The following is a 15,192-nucleotide window of genomic DNA, read 5'->3' on the forward strand; positions in this document are numbered from 1 at the left end:
GGCCTCGTATTTCGGCCGCTTTGTTGGCGTTGCCATCGACGGAGAATGCAGTGACACGGGTGCACAACAGAAAAGCACCAATAAAGTTCAACAACTGAGCTGTGCTAAATCCAGCGGTCCTCGGCAAAACAGCATGCAAGGATGTAGCGCACCGACAGCAACAAAGCAACAAAATGGCCCCGTCGATAATGCCGACACATGCAAAAACGAGGAAAAGCGCCTATCCAGCCACAAGTTGAGCTAATTGGATTGGATTGGCCAAGTTTATTACTTGATGTCAATGGCTATGGTGCATTTGGGTATCACTTTTGTGCCGCGTTTGCCGTATTTTCGTTTTCGAGCCTCGGTGGCTGCCCGAAATCGTCCGAATTATCCGAGGTGGGCTGGAATCCGTCCGAATTAACGAGAGTTTCGTCCCATAGACTCATATATATAATTGTAGGGGCCAGGCGCGAAGGTAAAATTATCCGATTTTCCGAATTAACGGAAGTCGAATTAACGAGCTTTCACTACTGTAATATACAAAGCCTCAAGAACGTCTGAATCCACAGACATGAAGATCAGACAAATCCATGTACTTCCCATCATTCCCATGGTGAGTCAACAACTACAGCGCCAGAGTTCCCTGTAGTATATTGTAGAAAACTCTGTGCTGTAAACTATTGGGCGCCTCTATGCACGCGTTTTCGACATCTCGAATGGCACCTGCATCTATTCAATGATGTAGCCTCTTCCTCAGATCAGTATGCATTGCTCGCAGTGCAAAGCAAGCATCAACTAACCACTTCACCTACTGCAACTGAGCGTCGTTGTTCAGCACTGCCTTGTCAGTCATGTTGTTTGTCTGCAATTTATCGGCTATGGCTACTAAGCTGCCGAGTCATGTTTTGCCTTATAGTGGCCAGACATTCTGGAATTAGAAGTTTTATATGCGTGTTATTTCAGTGGAGCGATGCCCCATATTTATATTAAAATAGATTGATTTTGCAGACATTCTACACAATGCTTGTTCTATTTTTCTCACCAATTTTTTTTGCAATGATCGCCATTGATATCATGACCGAATAACATCAATTTTTCCTTGGTAGCACCACCACGGTTCGAATGGAATTCGTTGCATCAAATGTCATTCGAATCTAATGACATTAGAATGTCTAGTGTGACAGAGGTATTGCTGTACTTCCTTTGCTTCAGTGCTACCCTTGTCGGTTCAGGCATCAAGATTGGAGTTTGGGCAGATGGGTTTGCACGACGCTTACCCTACAAGCGGCGGTCAGGAAAGTGCATGACACTCCTCCACTTTGCAATGCACAAAGGCACTATGGCAGGGTCCATAGACACTCTGACATGGCGCAGAGAAGGCTTCGGAATGGGATCGCCGACAAACATGGGTTTATTAACCGAACATACAACACAGTATGACAGTCACGGTGCTTATGGTCAAAGGCTCACCGCAAGACCAAGTATGCGCACCCACTGTGCTAGGTCTAACCTGGTAGCAATTCATCAAGCGCGAGAACGAGAAGTCATGGGAGCAAGAGGTCCCATGCAACCAACAACTTGTTGCTGGCCTGTGAGCATCTGCCATTGCGATAAAGCACTCGGCGGAAGAGAGCTCGGGTGGAGCGGGCGCCCAGGGCCGCCACTCGGGAGCATATGAGATATGCTCGCACGGTGACTCTACACTGGAAGGCAGAAGCATGGTTTGCGCAGGAAATTGGCTCCGACGCACTAGCCAATGGCTAGCCAGGGGTGGTGGTTCCCGGAAATCTAGCTGAGCACCGCATGCGAGCTGGGGGATGAGGCATGGGAAGGCACCTTGATCCCCACAAGTTCGCGCTTTTTGAAGCTGTGTGAGGATTCTGAGTGCCTAAAATTCATAACAGCAGCCAGAGAAGTAACCAAAGACCAGTAAAGGAGAGCACTGCATATGTGGCACAGTGGTTCGCACATGACTAACTTCAAATGTAGCTTTGACAACTTAGTGACTTGACTTGGATTATCCCATGGTTTAGGCACAGGGTTCTCTTCGGGGGGTGTTATTCTGGACACTCAAATTCCACCATGTTAATGTATTGAGCCAATGAGAGATGGCGTAGCCTTCGTGTTAACTAATCAAGTAACAAGATGATGAATTTGTCAATGTCCAGAATAGCACCCATGGACACTGTCAAATTTTGCCTTGGGAAATATTGGCAATATAAGCCAATAGGAGAAGCTGTAGCCACTATGTGAGCCGATCGGGCTTCTTACTTGCTGGAATCATGTAGAACTCGAGCACCTCTCTGACCTGCTCTTGTGCATCTTCATGTTGTTGGTAAGGCATGTGTTGTTGCACATGCACAATGTCCTAACATTGATGAAGAATGTGCTTCAGTAACGGACAGGCCCTGTAGATATATCTGAACATCTGCCTTAAATGACTTGGCAGGTTGATCACTTGAATTTCTTGCTGGTGACACAGTGCTGTTTGCTCCCCTAGCAGGAAAATATGGCCTTTAAAGTAATGTAAGCTGTTATAACTAGTGCGAGCTCCTCTTACTGATGCACCTGGGCAACTGCATCTGGCCATGGGTGACGTTCCGAGGTTTACACTACATCCATATTTCACTGCATATTTGCAGGAGCTTGCATCACCTTCTAAAGGGCTACTTATTCTTCTAATTTAAACACTACAATTAGTACTAGCCTTATGTTATAGGTTTGGCAGGATTGCTTATTTGGCCTCTACTATCCATTTGTAACAAATTTTACGATATGACATTTTATTACAGTTGGCCTCTAAGGTGGCGTTCAAGGGTGCTATTTTTTTCAGCATGACCTGCCCATTGAAGAATGAAAAGTATTGTCACGTTGTAGTGAGGGGTGAAGAAAGCAGCAAAACTGCGAATGATGAAACTAGCATTGTATTGTGTAAATCTATGCACTCAGACTGGCTATACTCAAAAAATAACAGCGACGAACACAGTCAGCGATCATTGAAAATCTGATCTGGGGGTCAAGCGCATCAGCTTTTATACATCAGTCATCGAAAATTCCAGAGTAATCGCTGGTGCCTGCATGTCTTCCAGAAAGTACTAGACAATTTGCGTCACTCATTCAATCAGATCACAAAAGGTTGAGTGACATCAGACAATGGGTAGAAACATTAACGTTTGAGACACTTCTGATACATGCAGGCGTGTCCTGCGCCGAACGATAATGTTTAACATTGTTTAACCGGTGGAAAGCGAGCACCAGTGAAAGATAAACAAGTACACGTGCCAATGTCGTCCTCTTAAAGAGCATCGTCCTGATCCTGCAAACAAACACAAAAGCGAAAAACAAACCCGTAATAAAGAGACAACAAAATAACAGAGTTCAAGAGCAGGCATGATAGGGCTTAAGATGCACCATGTGGACCACTTCAGATTGTGCGCGGCGCCACTGTGATTGCGAAATGCCGTCTGCCACGACCTAATCAGTCCTGAGATGACAAGAATTGAAACTTTCCTACACATTTTGTGCGAAATAGAAACAGGATTTGCCAATTCATCCAGTAAGTAAAAAGCATGTGGACGTAGTAAGTATTTGTTTATTGTATCCTTGATACCCTCGCTAACTTGATATTCGGTCAATTCTAAAATTTTGTTGGTCCCGTGAAATTTGAATTAACGAGGTCTTACTGTACAGTGACATCTCGTTACTATGAACACCACATAAACAAACTTTTCAGATTGGCGAACTTTTCAGAAATCCCCTGCTATCTTCTTGTGGTTTCAATGTAAACATGTTTAATTGCTACAAACTTCATAATACTGCACTTTTCAGAATAACAATCGTTATTCAGTTTCCGTGTCATGTTGACTCCTCAGTACTACGAACTAATATTCTGAAATCTGGGGATTCTTAGATTTCCATGCGTCTTTCACAGCAGCTGAAACAGTATGCTAGCAGCAGAGGACAAGGCGCAGAAAGCAAACGCCCTGATGCACGGGTTCGGAAAACCTGAGGCAGCGCTCAATAATAATAATTTAAAAAAGTGTGAATTTTTAAAACTCTATTCCGGAGGCGACAATGCATCATGTTTTGCAAGCGCATGCTCTGCCCAGGCAATTGTCGCCTAGCAATGGAGGCACGTCTCTTTCGCCCTTTTCTCTATGCACGCCTGTTTCTTTCGCACTTCTTTCTGCGGCCGTACTACGCCACGTACGTGGAGAAATATAACCTCCGTTCATCAGCGTCTGCTTTGTGCACGTGCACGTTGTGCTCCAGAATCTATGGACAACAGCAACAACGCGGCCCCAGAGCCAACAGTGACGTTTTCGTGGATGGCTCAAATGGTGACAACTTATGAACTGGTGGGTTGAAAGGCGGAAAGGTTAATTTCGGGGCTCTCACTGTTACAATCTTTCAGAATAACGAACGATTTTCAATGCTCCTACGGGATTTGTTATATCGAAATTTCACTGTATTTTGCACAAATGCAGTGTGGACTCAATTCTCATCTCAGGACTGATTAGCGCTTGCAATGAGGAAGGCCTTGCGACTTCCATCGCAATGTGGCCATGGCGTGCATCTTCCCCCGTGACATGCTTTTAACTACTGCGCACATGTCCCGATTTTTTTTGCCAGCGAGGTAGTTGCCAACTGCTCGTCCATCCATAGCGATATAGCCAGCGCTCTTCATGTTTGTGACATTGTGCATGCAGCCATAGGCCTGAGTCAAAATGAAACTTCTGTTTTCCGCAACTGCGGCAAATTAAACAGTGACTGCTATCGATGCGATCGTGGATGTTGACCACCACACAATTCTCGGGGCATGCAGTCGATGCGTGCATAGAGTCAAAACGAAACTACTGCTTGCCGCAATCGCTGCGGATGAAACTGCAGTCACTATCAATGCTGTCATGGACAGAGACTACTGTATTTATTCAAATGTCACAGGACTGCGATTGTAACGAAAGGGTGTACTTTCCAGTCGCACGAAATAAAAGAAATAAAACCACAAATGTACTATGAGACGAACGGAAGATGATATGGTACCTTTATTCAAGAGATCAGAATTCGGAAACAAGTTCTTTTCGCTTATTGTCGTCCAAGGTGGAGAGAGCTTTCCTTGGGTGATCCCTTTCCTAGATAGTTTCACTTTGGTGAAATTTCGCATCACTCGGCACCGAAAGTATCCCCGAAAAGTGCCTTTAGTGCTGTGCCAAGCTTGTTATCAGTGCCAGGAGCACTATTGATCGTATACTTCAAAGGGTTCAGTGCTGAGGCAAGCTGTGTCATGAAAGCGAAACTATCTCCGTAAATGATAGCGCAAAATCACGTCATCTTCCAGCTTGTTTGAGATAAAGATTATGATAACTGAAATGGAAGCTTTCTATCTGTAAAATTTCTTTAGAAAGAAAATGTTAGTCCTAGTGGCTATCGTGCTTGTGCAGCGGCTCTTACGAACCGCCATGTGGCACTGCGGAGCGCAGTAATTGCGCAATCCTGAGGTCCATTCCCGGCCGCCTTCATGCGCAAAGCTACACTCTCTGCACTGCCACCGGCATGTGGTCCTGCTCAAATGACATTTACACCCTACAGATAAAAACTATGACCTTTAGAACGCACCGGATATCTTCATACCTGAGCACAACAGTGACGAAACGGTTCGGAGTAGAAAACGAAACCTGCTGGCGGATACCTATTGACGTTCTGGGGCTGTTTGACGCACTTTCACCATCAGTGCTGAAATCCAATGAATCAAAATCATCTTCTGAGTCTGTGCTGCTGCTACCATCAAAAAAGTTTGACAGAGACTAATCTGAATTCGTCTGTGTACACCGTTTGTGAAGGGCATCTGCACGCGATGTCAACATCATGTCGGAAGCTACGAGCACTCGGCACGCCCAACTGAAAGGCGTTTTAAAAATCCCCCCCGCAGTGTCAAAAAGAAACACGAAAGCGAAACTAGAAAAATAGTTGCTCTTTTATGCGCTGGATGATACTAGCTGCCCGAAAGCGCCCCGAGCATGGCAAAATTTGAAGTTGAAACCATCAGTAACAGGCTATCGATAGGTATAGGCGTGGACAGGAAAGTGATAAGAGGCCACACAACCAATTCATTCAGGGATGGTACCAGGCTGCTCCGAGGTCCACAGAGCCCATCTGATGGGCTTGCATTTAAAGAGGGCCTCCTGCTGGTGCTGCCATCTACGAATCGTTGACGTTGAGTCGCGGAGCTGTGGCGAAGTCTCCCTCCTCAGCCATGAAAATTGCTTGTCTCTTGAAGCGATCATCATATCGAATTTGCTACATCACCATAACGTTACAAATAAGTGGAGTCAGAGCACGAAATACCACAGGGTACTGCAGCAGCGTAACCATAAACCAGTCGCAAGCACAGTGGGAATGATGTCGATTCCAACAAAGAACACTTGACTCTGGTCGACTTGCCTATGGATTGGATTGAGACGTAAAGGGACACGTTGCCAACGTAAAGCTAAACACCGTGGAATTTAGGATATTTGTTTTCAAATTGCAAATTTCACCGTTATTTGAATGTAACATGAGGGTCGAGTTCAAGTGACGAAAATAATGAAAAAAAATTACTTACAGTCAAGAAAATTCGGTATGCATTTATGAAGGCACATGGCTAACATGATGTGATGCACTGGGGTAAAGCCAAGAATAAAGGCAAAAACAGGGATGACGCGTTTCAGCATTCCTGTTTTTTATGTACGATTTCTGCTAATGACCATAACGATACGGACTCCTCCGCTTCATTTCGGTTGGACGCTAGCACAGCTTTTGCTTTATTGCGGCACTTGCTGAGCTTCACGAGTTTTACCAATTAACTGATGTACGTCCAAGTACGTCTGAATGAATGGCTTTAATTTCAGTAAATGATGCATATACCTGCTGGGACCAGAGAATGAGTCAGAATTATACAATTTTCTGAATTAACGAGGGTCGACTTAACAAGGTTTTACTGTATACTGGCTTATCTGTTACTGCATTATCATTGAGGAATTTTAAAGATAGTAGACTATCATTGTCAGCCTTGATAAAATATAAATAAAAGAAATGTCAGGGTATTTGAACTTCCCACCATTTTATTCACCAAAGCAACTTGCAATTGTATCTCTCCTACCATTTGTACTGCAATCAAACCCTCTCCTGCCATTGGTACTACAGTCAAACCTCGATATAATGTACCTCTGTTTAACGAAATTCATGATGTAACAAACAATTTTAATTACCCGATCCTAGTTACATTGAAAACCGTGTATTTCTTTTGCGATTTAAGCAATTTTGCGACTCGGTTTCGATTTAATGAAACTTTCGGCCATTTCAAGCATGTACGTGGAGCCTGTATGGCTAGTAATTCTAAAGACTATTAATAATGTCGGCCCAGGCAAAAGTATTTTCAAGCGACCTTCTGTGTGAAAATTTTGCGCTGGAAAACTGCCATCAAAGCGCGCGCCCAGACGCTGCAGGCAGGAAACACCACAGTGCCATTTGTCGCATTGGTAAACAACTCGCGGAGGCCGCAGGGTGCACGGCAGTTGCAGAGGGATGGGGAGTGAGTGGACACGCGTTAACGCGCTCAAGCACGCATGGGGAGGAGTGGGCAGGAACCTATCTGCCATCTCCTGGCGAATGCGTCTCCTCCTCGCGTGCGTCCCAGCCTGGGCCTTTTGGAGGTAATCTGTCTGCAGAAAATGCAAAGGGCGAGCTGAAATAGTTGGTGCCTTCATGCACATTTCGTTGTTCCTGCGCATCTAGTGTTGACGGTTGCATAATCTCAAGTTTCCGAGACATGGTACGAAGTGCTTGCTTGTGTTGTGACTGCAAGTTCGGGATCATCGAGTTAGATCTGTTAATGTTTGCCTGGGCATGCGTGACACCGATAAAGCCAGAAACCTTACTTCATGTAGTTGTATTTTTGCTGTCGCCATTAATGCTCCGCCTTTCTGGCAAAACGGCGACTTTGATTTTTGCTCGGGACGAATATCCATACCTTTCTACATTTTCATTTTTCATTTGTAAATGTTCACTGCGGGCACTAAGCACGGTTAGCTATGGCGTCCAAGATTTATGGCGCCGCTCGACGCAGCACACGCAAATCTTGGGCACCGTGAGGCACGTTGATGCATTGCTCTCGGCATGATCTGCACCGCACGCACTAGTGCTCATAACTACGCTATCATGACCCGACCTTCTCGCAATTTGTTTAAGTGCTCACTAATAAGATACTCTCCACCAGAAATGCTGTGGGAGTTCGAGAAGTTGTTTTTAATGCACAAACTTTAAAGCCTCGAATTAACAAAATTTGCGATTTAACTAAGATTTCTTGCTGCAAGAACAATATCATTATATCGAGGTTCGACTGTAAATACATTTTTGTATTTAATCAACATTGGCCTTGATGGAAGCACTACCTCAGCTGTGGCTAATCCAGCCCCGCTTGAGCGTGTCTACCGATCATAACTTTCACTGTCGTGATTGCCTTTGATACAGTGATGAAGTTGCGATGTAGCACTCTGCACTGCATTGTCAGACGTCAAAAACATTTTCCTCTCTCACTTGGAAGCATTCTTGATACAGAACAGACCATCATTCTCTTTCACCAAGAAGTTAATGTGCAATTTATGTTCATGCCCTTCTTGGTCAGTTGGCAGTGGTGGCACCTCTTCCTGTTAGTTTGACCAGCCCTTTTACTGCTTGAAAATGGACTCAGCAGTGGCAACTTGATGTGTATGCTGGCTGGTGTTGGATGCAGTGCTCCTTGCCAGGTCGTGTGGCAGAGATTTAAACTGGAATTTTGCAGAGGCCTGCTTTAGGCACCTTGTCACCTATGATCTGTCGTTATTAGCACCTAAATAGCTCGTTAACTGGTGGGTGCCTCACCTGCAGTTTTGTCAGTAAATGGTGCTTCTGATTCCAGGGATAAGTTGTCCATACCTGTAGGTGCACGCTAAGTTCCTCTTGTGCTGCTATTTTGACATGCCACCTATGCAACAACTTTCACAGATAGCAAGCTTTTGCTGTGCTATTGCAGCTTGTTTCTCATGTGTGGGTTTTCACAGTTAAAAATTACCATTAGCATACGTAGACCCTTGTTAATTCAGTAGACAGGTCTCTCTTGTATTGGTTGTCATGTTGCCTTTGATAAATATAAGAGCAACAAAAAGGTTAGCTCATTTTGGTATAGTTGATCATAGGACTGTTCTATGTGCAAAATATTGTTGGATTATGATGCTTAGTGGATCATTTATGTTCTCAATTCTCCTTCTACTTCCTACAGCCTAACACATCAGCTGGCAATAGCAACGATAGTGATGCAGCAGCATCTCGACCCCTGGGATTGTCATCGTCAACCGGCCGTTTCGGTGAGGGAATCGTGAATGCTGCTAGGGCAGCTGCTGCTGCAGCAGCTGTTGTTGCTGCACGTGTCACAGCTGGATCAGTGTTTGGCTCTTCTACAGCTACAGCTACAGAGAGTCCAGCAGTAACCTCTGCTGCAACTACCAGTAAGTTGGTATCCGAACAAAGGAATTTTTTTGTGTGTGTAGTTACAGTGCAGTGAACATTCATTAATTTGACTCCGGTTAATTAGATTTTTCAGTTCATTTGATCTTGACTGAAGGTGCCATCGGCACCCATGCATTTCTATGGGCTGAAACTTTCGTTATTTCCATCGTGAAGTTGACCTTCACCAGGTAATTTGAACTTGACCAGTCAGCACGCATGCGCTTGACCTCTATGGAGACCACAAAAGTGACCCTGTTAGTGGCAGAATGTCTCAGCAGAGCTTAGGGGACAGTGAATGCATTGAACACACTACATCTCCCATCGAAAATGCCTATTTTTGGCCTGCACCAGGAAGATTTTCAAGCGATAATGGTAGCTCACAATGTCTCATTATATTTATCTGATTCTAATGACTGCCTTTTTCCCCCCCACAAAATTGAACGGAAAGTTAAATTTGGCGTAGCGCAACTTGAACTGTGAATGCTGAAAATTGTTCCCTTGCTTACCGCACACCCAATGGCTCACACTCAGTAACCCAAGTTGACAAGAGGTTCACTGAAGAGCGGCCCCTACCCACTGCATTCATGGTGCAAATGTTGGTGTGAAAGACATTCGTTTAAAGCAGCAGAAACCAAGTGCATTTGTGCAACAGCCTGCTAAAGTGTAGGGTTGCTGTCCTTGAGGAACCCTTGTGACAGAGGTTCAGTTCTACACAACAGAGGAGAAATTTAAGCGATCTTTTTTGTCATTGTAGAGTGGCAAATTCCCATGGCACACACCTAGCTACCCAACTTGACGGCAAAGGTGCTCATTGAAGAGTGGCACACATGCCCATTAACCCACATTGGCATCAAAAAGGTTCATTGAAACTTGCACAGACCAAGTGGCACATACCCATTGCTCCAAGTCTGCATCAAATATTTTGTTTGAATATCGATGCCTACCCAGTCTTGCATCTGCTGTCACCCATGTCAACATAAAAGAGGTGCGTTGAAGAACTGCATATGTCGTAAACTGATTGATACAATTCTGCATAATACATTTCTTTGGATGTAATACTTACTTTTTATTCTACATTTTTTCCCCGGCCAATGCCCCATAGAAGCAATGTATTTTCATACAATCATTGCAATCGAATTTTCACCTGAAATTGGATAATACGACTGCAGAAGTGTGCTTATACTTGTATTTCTAAAGCTCATAGTATTTCAATGTACTAGCTTAACTAATGTTACGACCCACGAACAATGTGTTAAACTCCAGCTGGCGGCAGTGAAATGCTGCTGCAGCATGCGGCCATACTGACAGGCGGTGCATGCTTCTCAGTTGTGTGAGGAAACGGTGGCTTCTTTTTTTTTTAACTTCCAGAACAAATTTTTACAGACATTGAAAGAAATAAGTTCAGTGCAAGCTGATAGGCTATTTTAACATTGCTGAATAAAAGTGCATAGGCTGTGGTTCGTGTAGCGTCCAGTGATGCTTCTCTGCATACTTATTATGTGAAGGAATATCACTTTACACCAGATGAACCTTTGCTGTTTAGTTTGTCACCAAGTACAGCTATTTTCATACCTTTTACATTTTTGGAAACCATCTGGTGTTTCACATGATTTTTTGGACATGACCATGTGCGTGATGTCTCTGTTTACATTTTTCTACAGAGGCATTGTTGCCTCTACTCTCTTTCATTGGCGAGGTGATTTGTTGGTTTTCTCAGTGCCATCCAGCCTCTGCAAAGAAATCTTGCTTGATTTGGAACCTGTGGGCTTCTCATCCATGCTCTTGGGACAAAGGAACGACAACACAGTAGTGAAAACAATCAAAAGGGCATTTATTGCACCTTTCATAGATCAGTGGCTGCTAGTCGAGTTGCTATCCACAAAATATGCCGATGGGTGCGCGACAAATCTAGAAGTCCGACTCACCGCGACCGGATAACGAGCGAATGTGTTCACCCCACGCTGGATCCCAACACCTGGTCGTTAGCGTGTACGGTCACGCGAACGGTGGCGCATTCGAAGGAGGCCACGCAGAAGAATGGATCAATGCACGCGTGGGACGTCCGCGTCGTTCGCCGACCTGCAGCCAAAGAGGAAGTGCCTTCTCCTTTCCGCGGCCACGTAAACCTGCCGTGAGGCAGCGTTAGCAGTGCAACACTCACGCCATCTCTCGTACTGAGCTTCAACCACACCGACCGCCGCGGGCCCCAGGCCATGCGGCAAAGGCAGATTACAGGAGACGGGAGCTATGCGGAAAAGCAACGTATCAGGGGACGCGGGAGAGTTGCGCCTCCCCACATCCCTCCAACCTTAAATCACTACATATTCCAGCGAAACATGTCACTCGGTCTAACATCAACGCGTGCTTCACAAACAAGGTAGTACATGCAACAGTGCCCGCACTGAGGAAATGTCCACACGCTGTCCATAGCATGCGAGCCGACGTGGTCCTTGGGTACACCGCTGGCGTCCGCCGGTCACAGCAGCAGCTTTGCAGACTCGACGGCATGATTCCAGGCCAGGACTTCGGAAACGGCGACGCAGTAGTCGGTACGAGCAAGCGTCGCTCGCGCCGACGCGCCCTGTTGGTGAGAGCCGCGGTAGCTGTCGGTGACCGCCAGCTCTTTTCTCCGCCGCCAAGGGTTGCGAGCTGGATACAGGCGGCTGCCGAAGTTGCTGTGCCGAACTGGCCACATCATCACCATTGTCCGGGGTGGCTCGATCGTAGTCCGGGGCAGCAGCGCAGACGATGTGCAGGTAACAGCAAACCAGGGGTGACTTCACTCACGCTGCGTACACTCAACGCACTCGGCAAACACTAAAGTAGTGCAAGTGAGAGAAATTCTGCATGCGCATCGCCCACGTGGTACAATGTTCAACACGGCTAGCAAAAGATCGGGCGGATACTCAGATGCTAAGTTCACGTGAACAAAGCTCGCTTCCTTGAGTTGAACGAGTAATTTCAATTCGTGCGAGGCTAACTAGAATGAGGGAAGCAAATTGCAATACTTCAATGCCTCGGTCCACCAGGTTGTGTCCCTCCACGTGCGACAGGCAGCTTCATAAAGCCTTAGGCCTAAAGCGTCGCTACCCTGACAACAACCAGCATCCAAAAAAACTACACCCAAAATGGGCACAAAACAGGCAGCAGCGAGGAGACGTCAGTTCTATTAGGTGCTCCTACCCTGCTCGGTGCACACAGCATCTGAGTTGACGGCGCCCACCGTCCCAGACTGTGTCGGAGTGCCCGGTGCCAGGCCGCAATACCAGTCAGCCTATAGCGGCACCCGTGACCCGCGGCCACCCGGCTCCCAGAGCCGTGACTTCATCAGAGTCAAAGAGATAGAAAAAGCTATTTACATAAGAAATTCGGACCACCCACGAGGCTTCCGTACTCGCTCGCTTCAGGCTTGCCAATGCTCTGCAAGCGCTAAGCCTCGCTCTCCCAGGATATAGACCACATGGCTCTCGTACCGACAAATGTAATTAAAAAAAAAAAAAACTTGCGAAAAGGCTTAGCATGTTGACACGTTTAAACACGCTACAGCCACCGTCGCCTTGCTCAAGAAAGCACGCCGCCTACGCTAGCGATCAAAATCCACGCTAGCCCTACGCTTCGGTTCAAACGTCTCGAACGAAGCAAAACTGTTAAAACTATCGTCCTATGCCCCAAGAGGCCCACGTTGGGCAGCCAGATGAGGGCTTCCTATCCATGCTCTTGCGACGAAGGAACCACAACATAATAGTGCAAACAATCACACGGACATTTATTACATCTTTCATAGATCAATGCCTGCTAGCCGAGTTGCTATCCACAAAACATGCCGATGGGCGCGCGACAAATCCAGAAGTCCGACTCACCGCGACCGGATAACGAGCGAATATGTTCACCTCACGCTGGATCCCAACGCCTGGTCGTTTGTGCGTACGGTCACACGAACGGTGGCGCGTTTGAAGAAAGCCACGCAAGACTGTCTCGCAGGAGCATGGATCAATGCTCGCGTGAGACGTCCGCGGCGCTTGCCGACCCACAGTCAAAGAGGAAGTGCCTTCTCCTTTTCTTGCCCAAGTAACCCCACCGTGAGGCGGCGTTAGCACTGCAACGCTCGCGCCATCACTCGTACTGCGCTTCAACCACACCGACTGCCACGGGCCCCAGGCCACGCGGCGAAGCCGGATTACAGGAGGCGGGCGCTATGCGGAAAAACAACGTATCAGCAAACGCGTGAGAGTCGCGCCTCCCCACAAACCAAAGCATAGCTTTTGTTCACTTGCTTGTAGTCTTGAGAAAGATGTGGCAAAACAGTGGTTGAGGTCATGAAGTTGCAAATTAAGTCTAAACTGTCCTCTCCTCCGGCGTACAGGTGAGTTAGGTTGAGTGATGTGAGGCCCTCTTCACCAGTCATCGTGCTCACAAATGGAATGCTGTTGTAGAAAGCTTGATGCTAGTTTTTAACGCAATAGTGTTAAGGGCCCCACGTTGCAGAAAATTCGATGTCGGCATCCCGTGTCGGCATCCGGTGTCCAGCATCAGACGTTGTTTTGGTAAAAGATTTTCGAACCACCCATACACAGGCCCTCCAAGTGGTACAAGGAAGCTACTGAAGTAATTGAGTTTCTCAATATAGAATATGCAGAAAAATCGTAAAGTACTACTTTCACGCAACCTACAGACATGATAGCATCGAATTGTAATTCGACTATACGAGAAAACATATTTCTGTTACACCAAAACTCAAAGAAACTGCTCTTGCAGTGTTTCTACCATTCATAGAGCAGCAACAGCATCCGCCATTTGTGTGTGCCGTCGCGTGAGTATCGTGGGGACCACGTAGCGGCATGCCCGGTTCCTTGCAATACCTCTAGATGGCGCTTGCCTCCGCCGCATCGCGGCCCACGCAAGAGGCCGCGTTACTACCAGAAAGCCCGCCTTCGTGCATATCGTTGGTGGCCAGCGTTTCCCAGTAAACATTCAGTTACATACGCTCCAGTTGCCGGGAAGCTTGAGAAGCAGTAAGGGTGCTTTGAATGCTATCGTGTTCCACTCTTAAGGAGAAGCTTTAGCTTGGGGGCTCCTGTCTAAATACATGTAAAAGGAGAATTCGTTTTTCTCTGCAACCACTGCACCAAATTAGGTGAAGTTTGTTGCATTTAAATGAAAAACGTAAAATAGAATGACTGTTGCTTTCAAATTTTTGATTTAGGTCGTCAATGTTTTATTAAAAATTGACAAAAATTGAAATTTTTCAGAAAATGAAGCTATCAAGTTTATAACTCTAACTCCGCAATGAAAAATGATACCACAGTTTCGTGAATTGCACCTGATAGTACATCTAAAGCGGACAAAATTGATATGTTATACATGAATATCATAAGAAGCAAACAAAGACACCAAGGACAACACAGGGGAAATTACTTGTACTTAATAATTGAATTTAAAAAAATGATAAATTAATGGAAATGAAAGTGGTTGAAAAAACAACTTGCCGCAGCTGGGAAACGATCCCACATCTTCGCATTACGCATGCGATGCTCTAGCAATTGCGCATCGCACGCGTAACGCGAGGACTTGGGATCGTTCCCTATCTGTGGCCAGTTGTTTTTTCATCCATTTTAATTTCCATTAATTTATCATGTCTTTAATTCGGTTATTAAGTACAAGTAATTTCCCCTGTGTTGTCCTTGGTGT

General features: G+C 45.9%; 1 protein-coding gene across 3 annotated transcripts in view; it reads left to right on the plus strand.

Annotated features, from left to right (window-relative positions):
• Positions 1 to 15,192, plus strand: part of LOC126547923 (large proline-rich protein BAG6) — a 189,055-nt gene that overhangs the window by 53,625 nt on the left and 120,238 nt on the right. For all 3 annotated transcript variants that reach the window (XM_050195980.3, XM_055063459.2, XM_050195979.3), the window contains exon 9: positions 9,278 to 9,503. In XM_050195980.3, coding sequence (XP_050051937.1) covers positions 9,278 to 9,503 — 226 coding nt within the window. The remainder of the gene's footprint in view (positions 1 to 9,277; positions 9,504 to 15,192) is intronic.

This window comes from Dermacentor andersoni, chromosome 1 (assembly GCF_023375885.2).
Source record: "Dermacentor andersoni chromosome 1, qqDerAnde1_hic_scaffold, whole genome shotgun sequence".
Lineage (NCBI taxonomy): Eukaryota > Metazoa > Arthropoda > Arachnida > Ixodida > Ixodidae > Dermacentor > Dermacentor andersoni.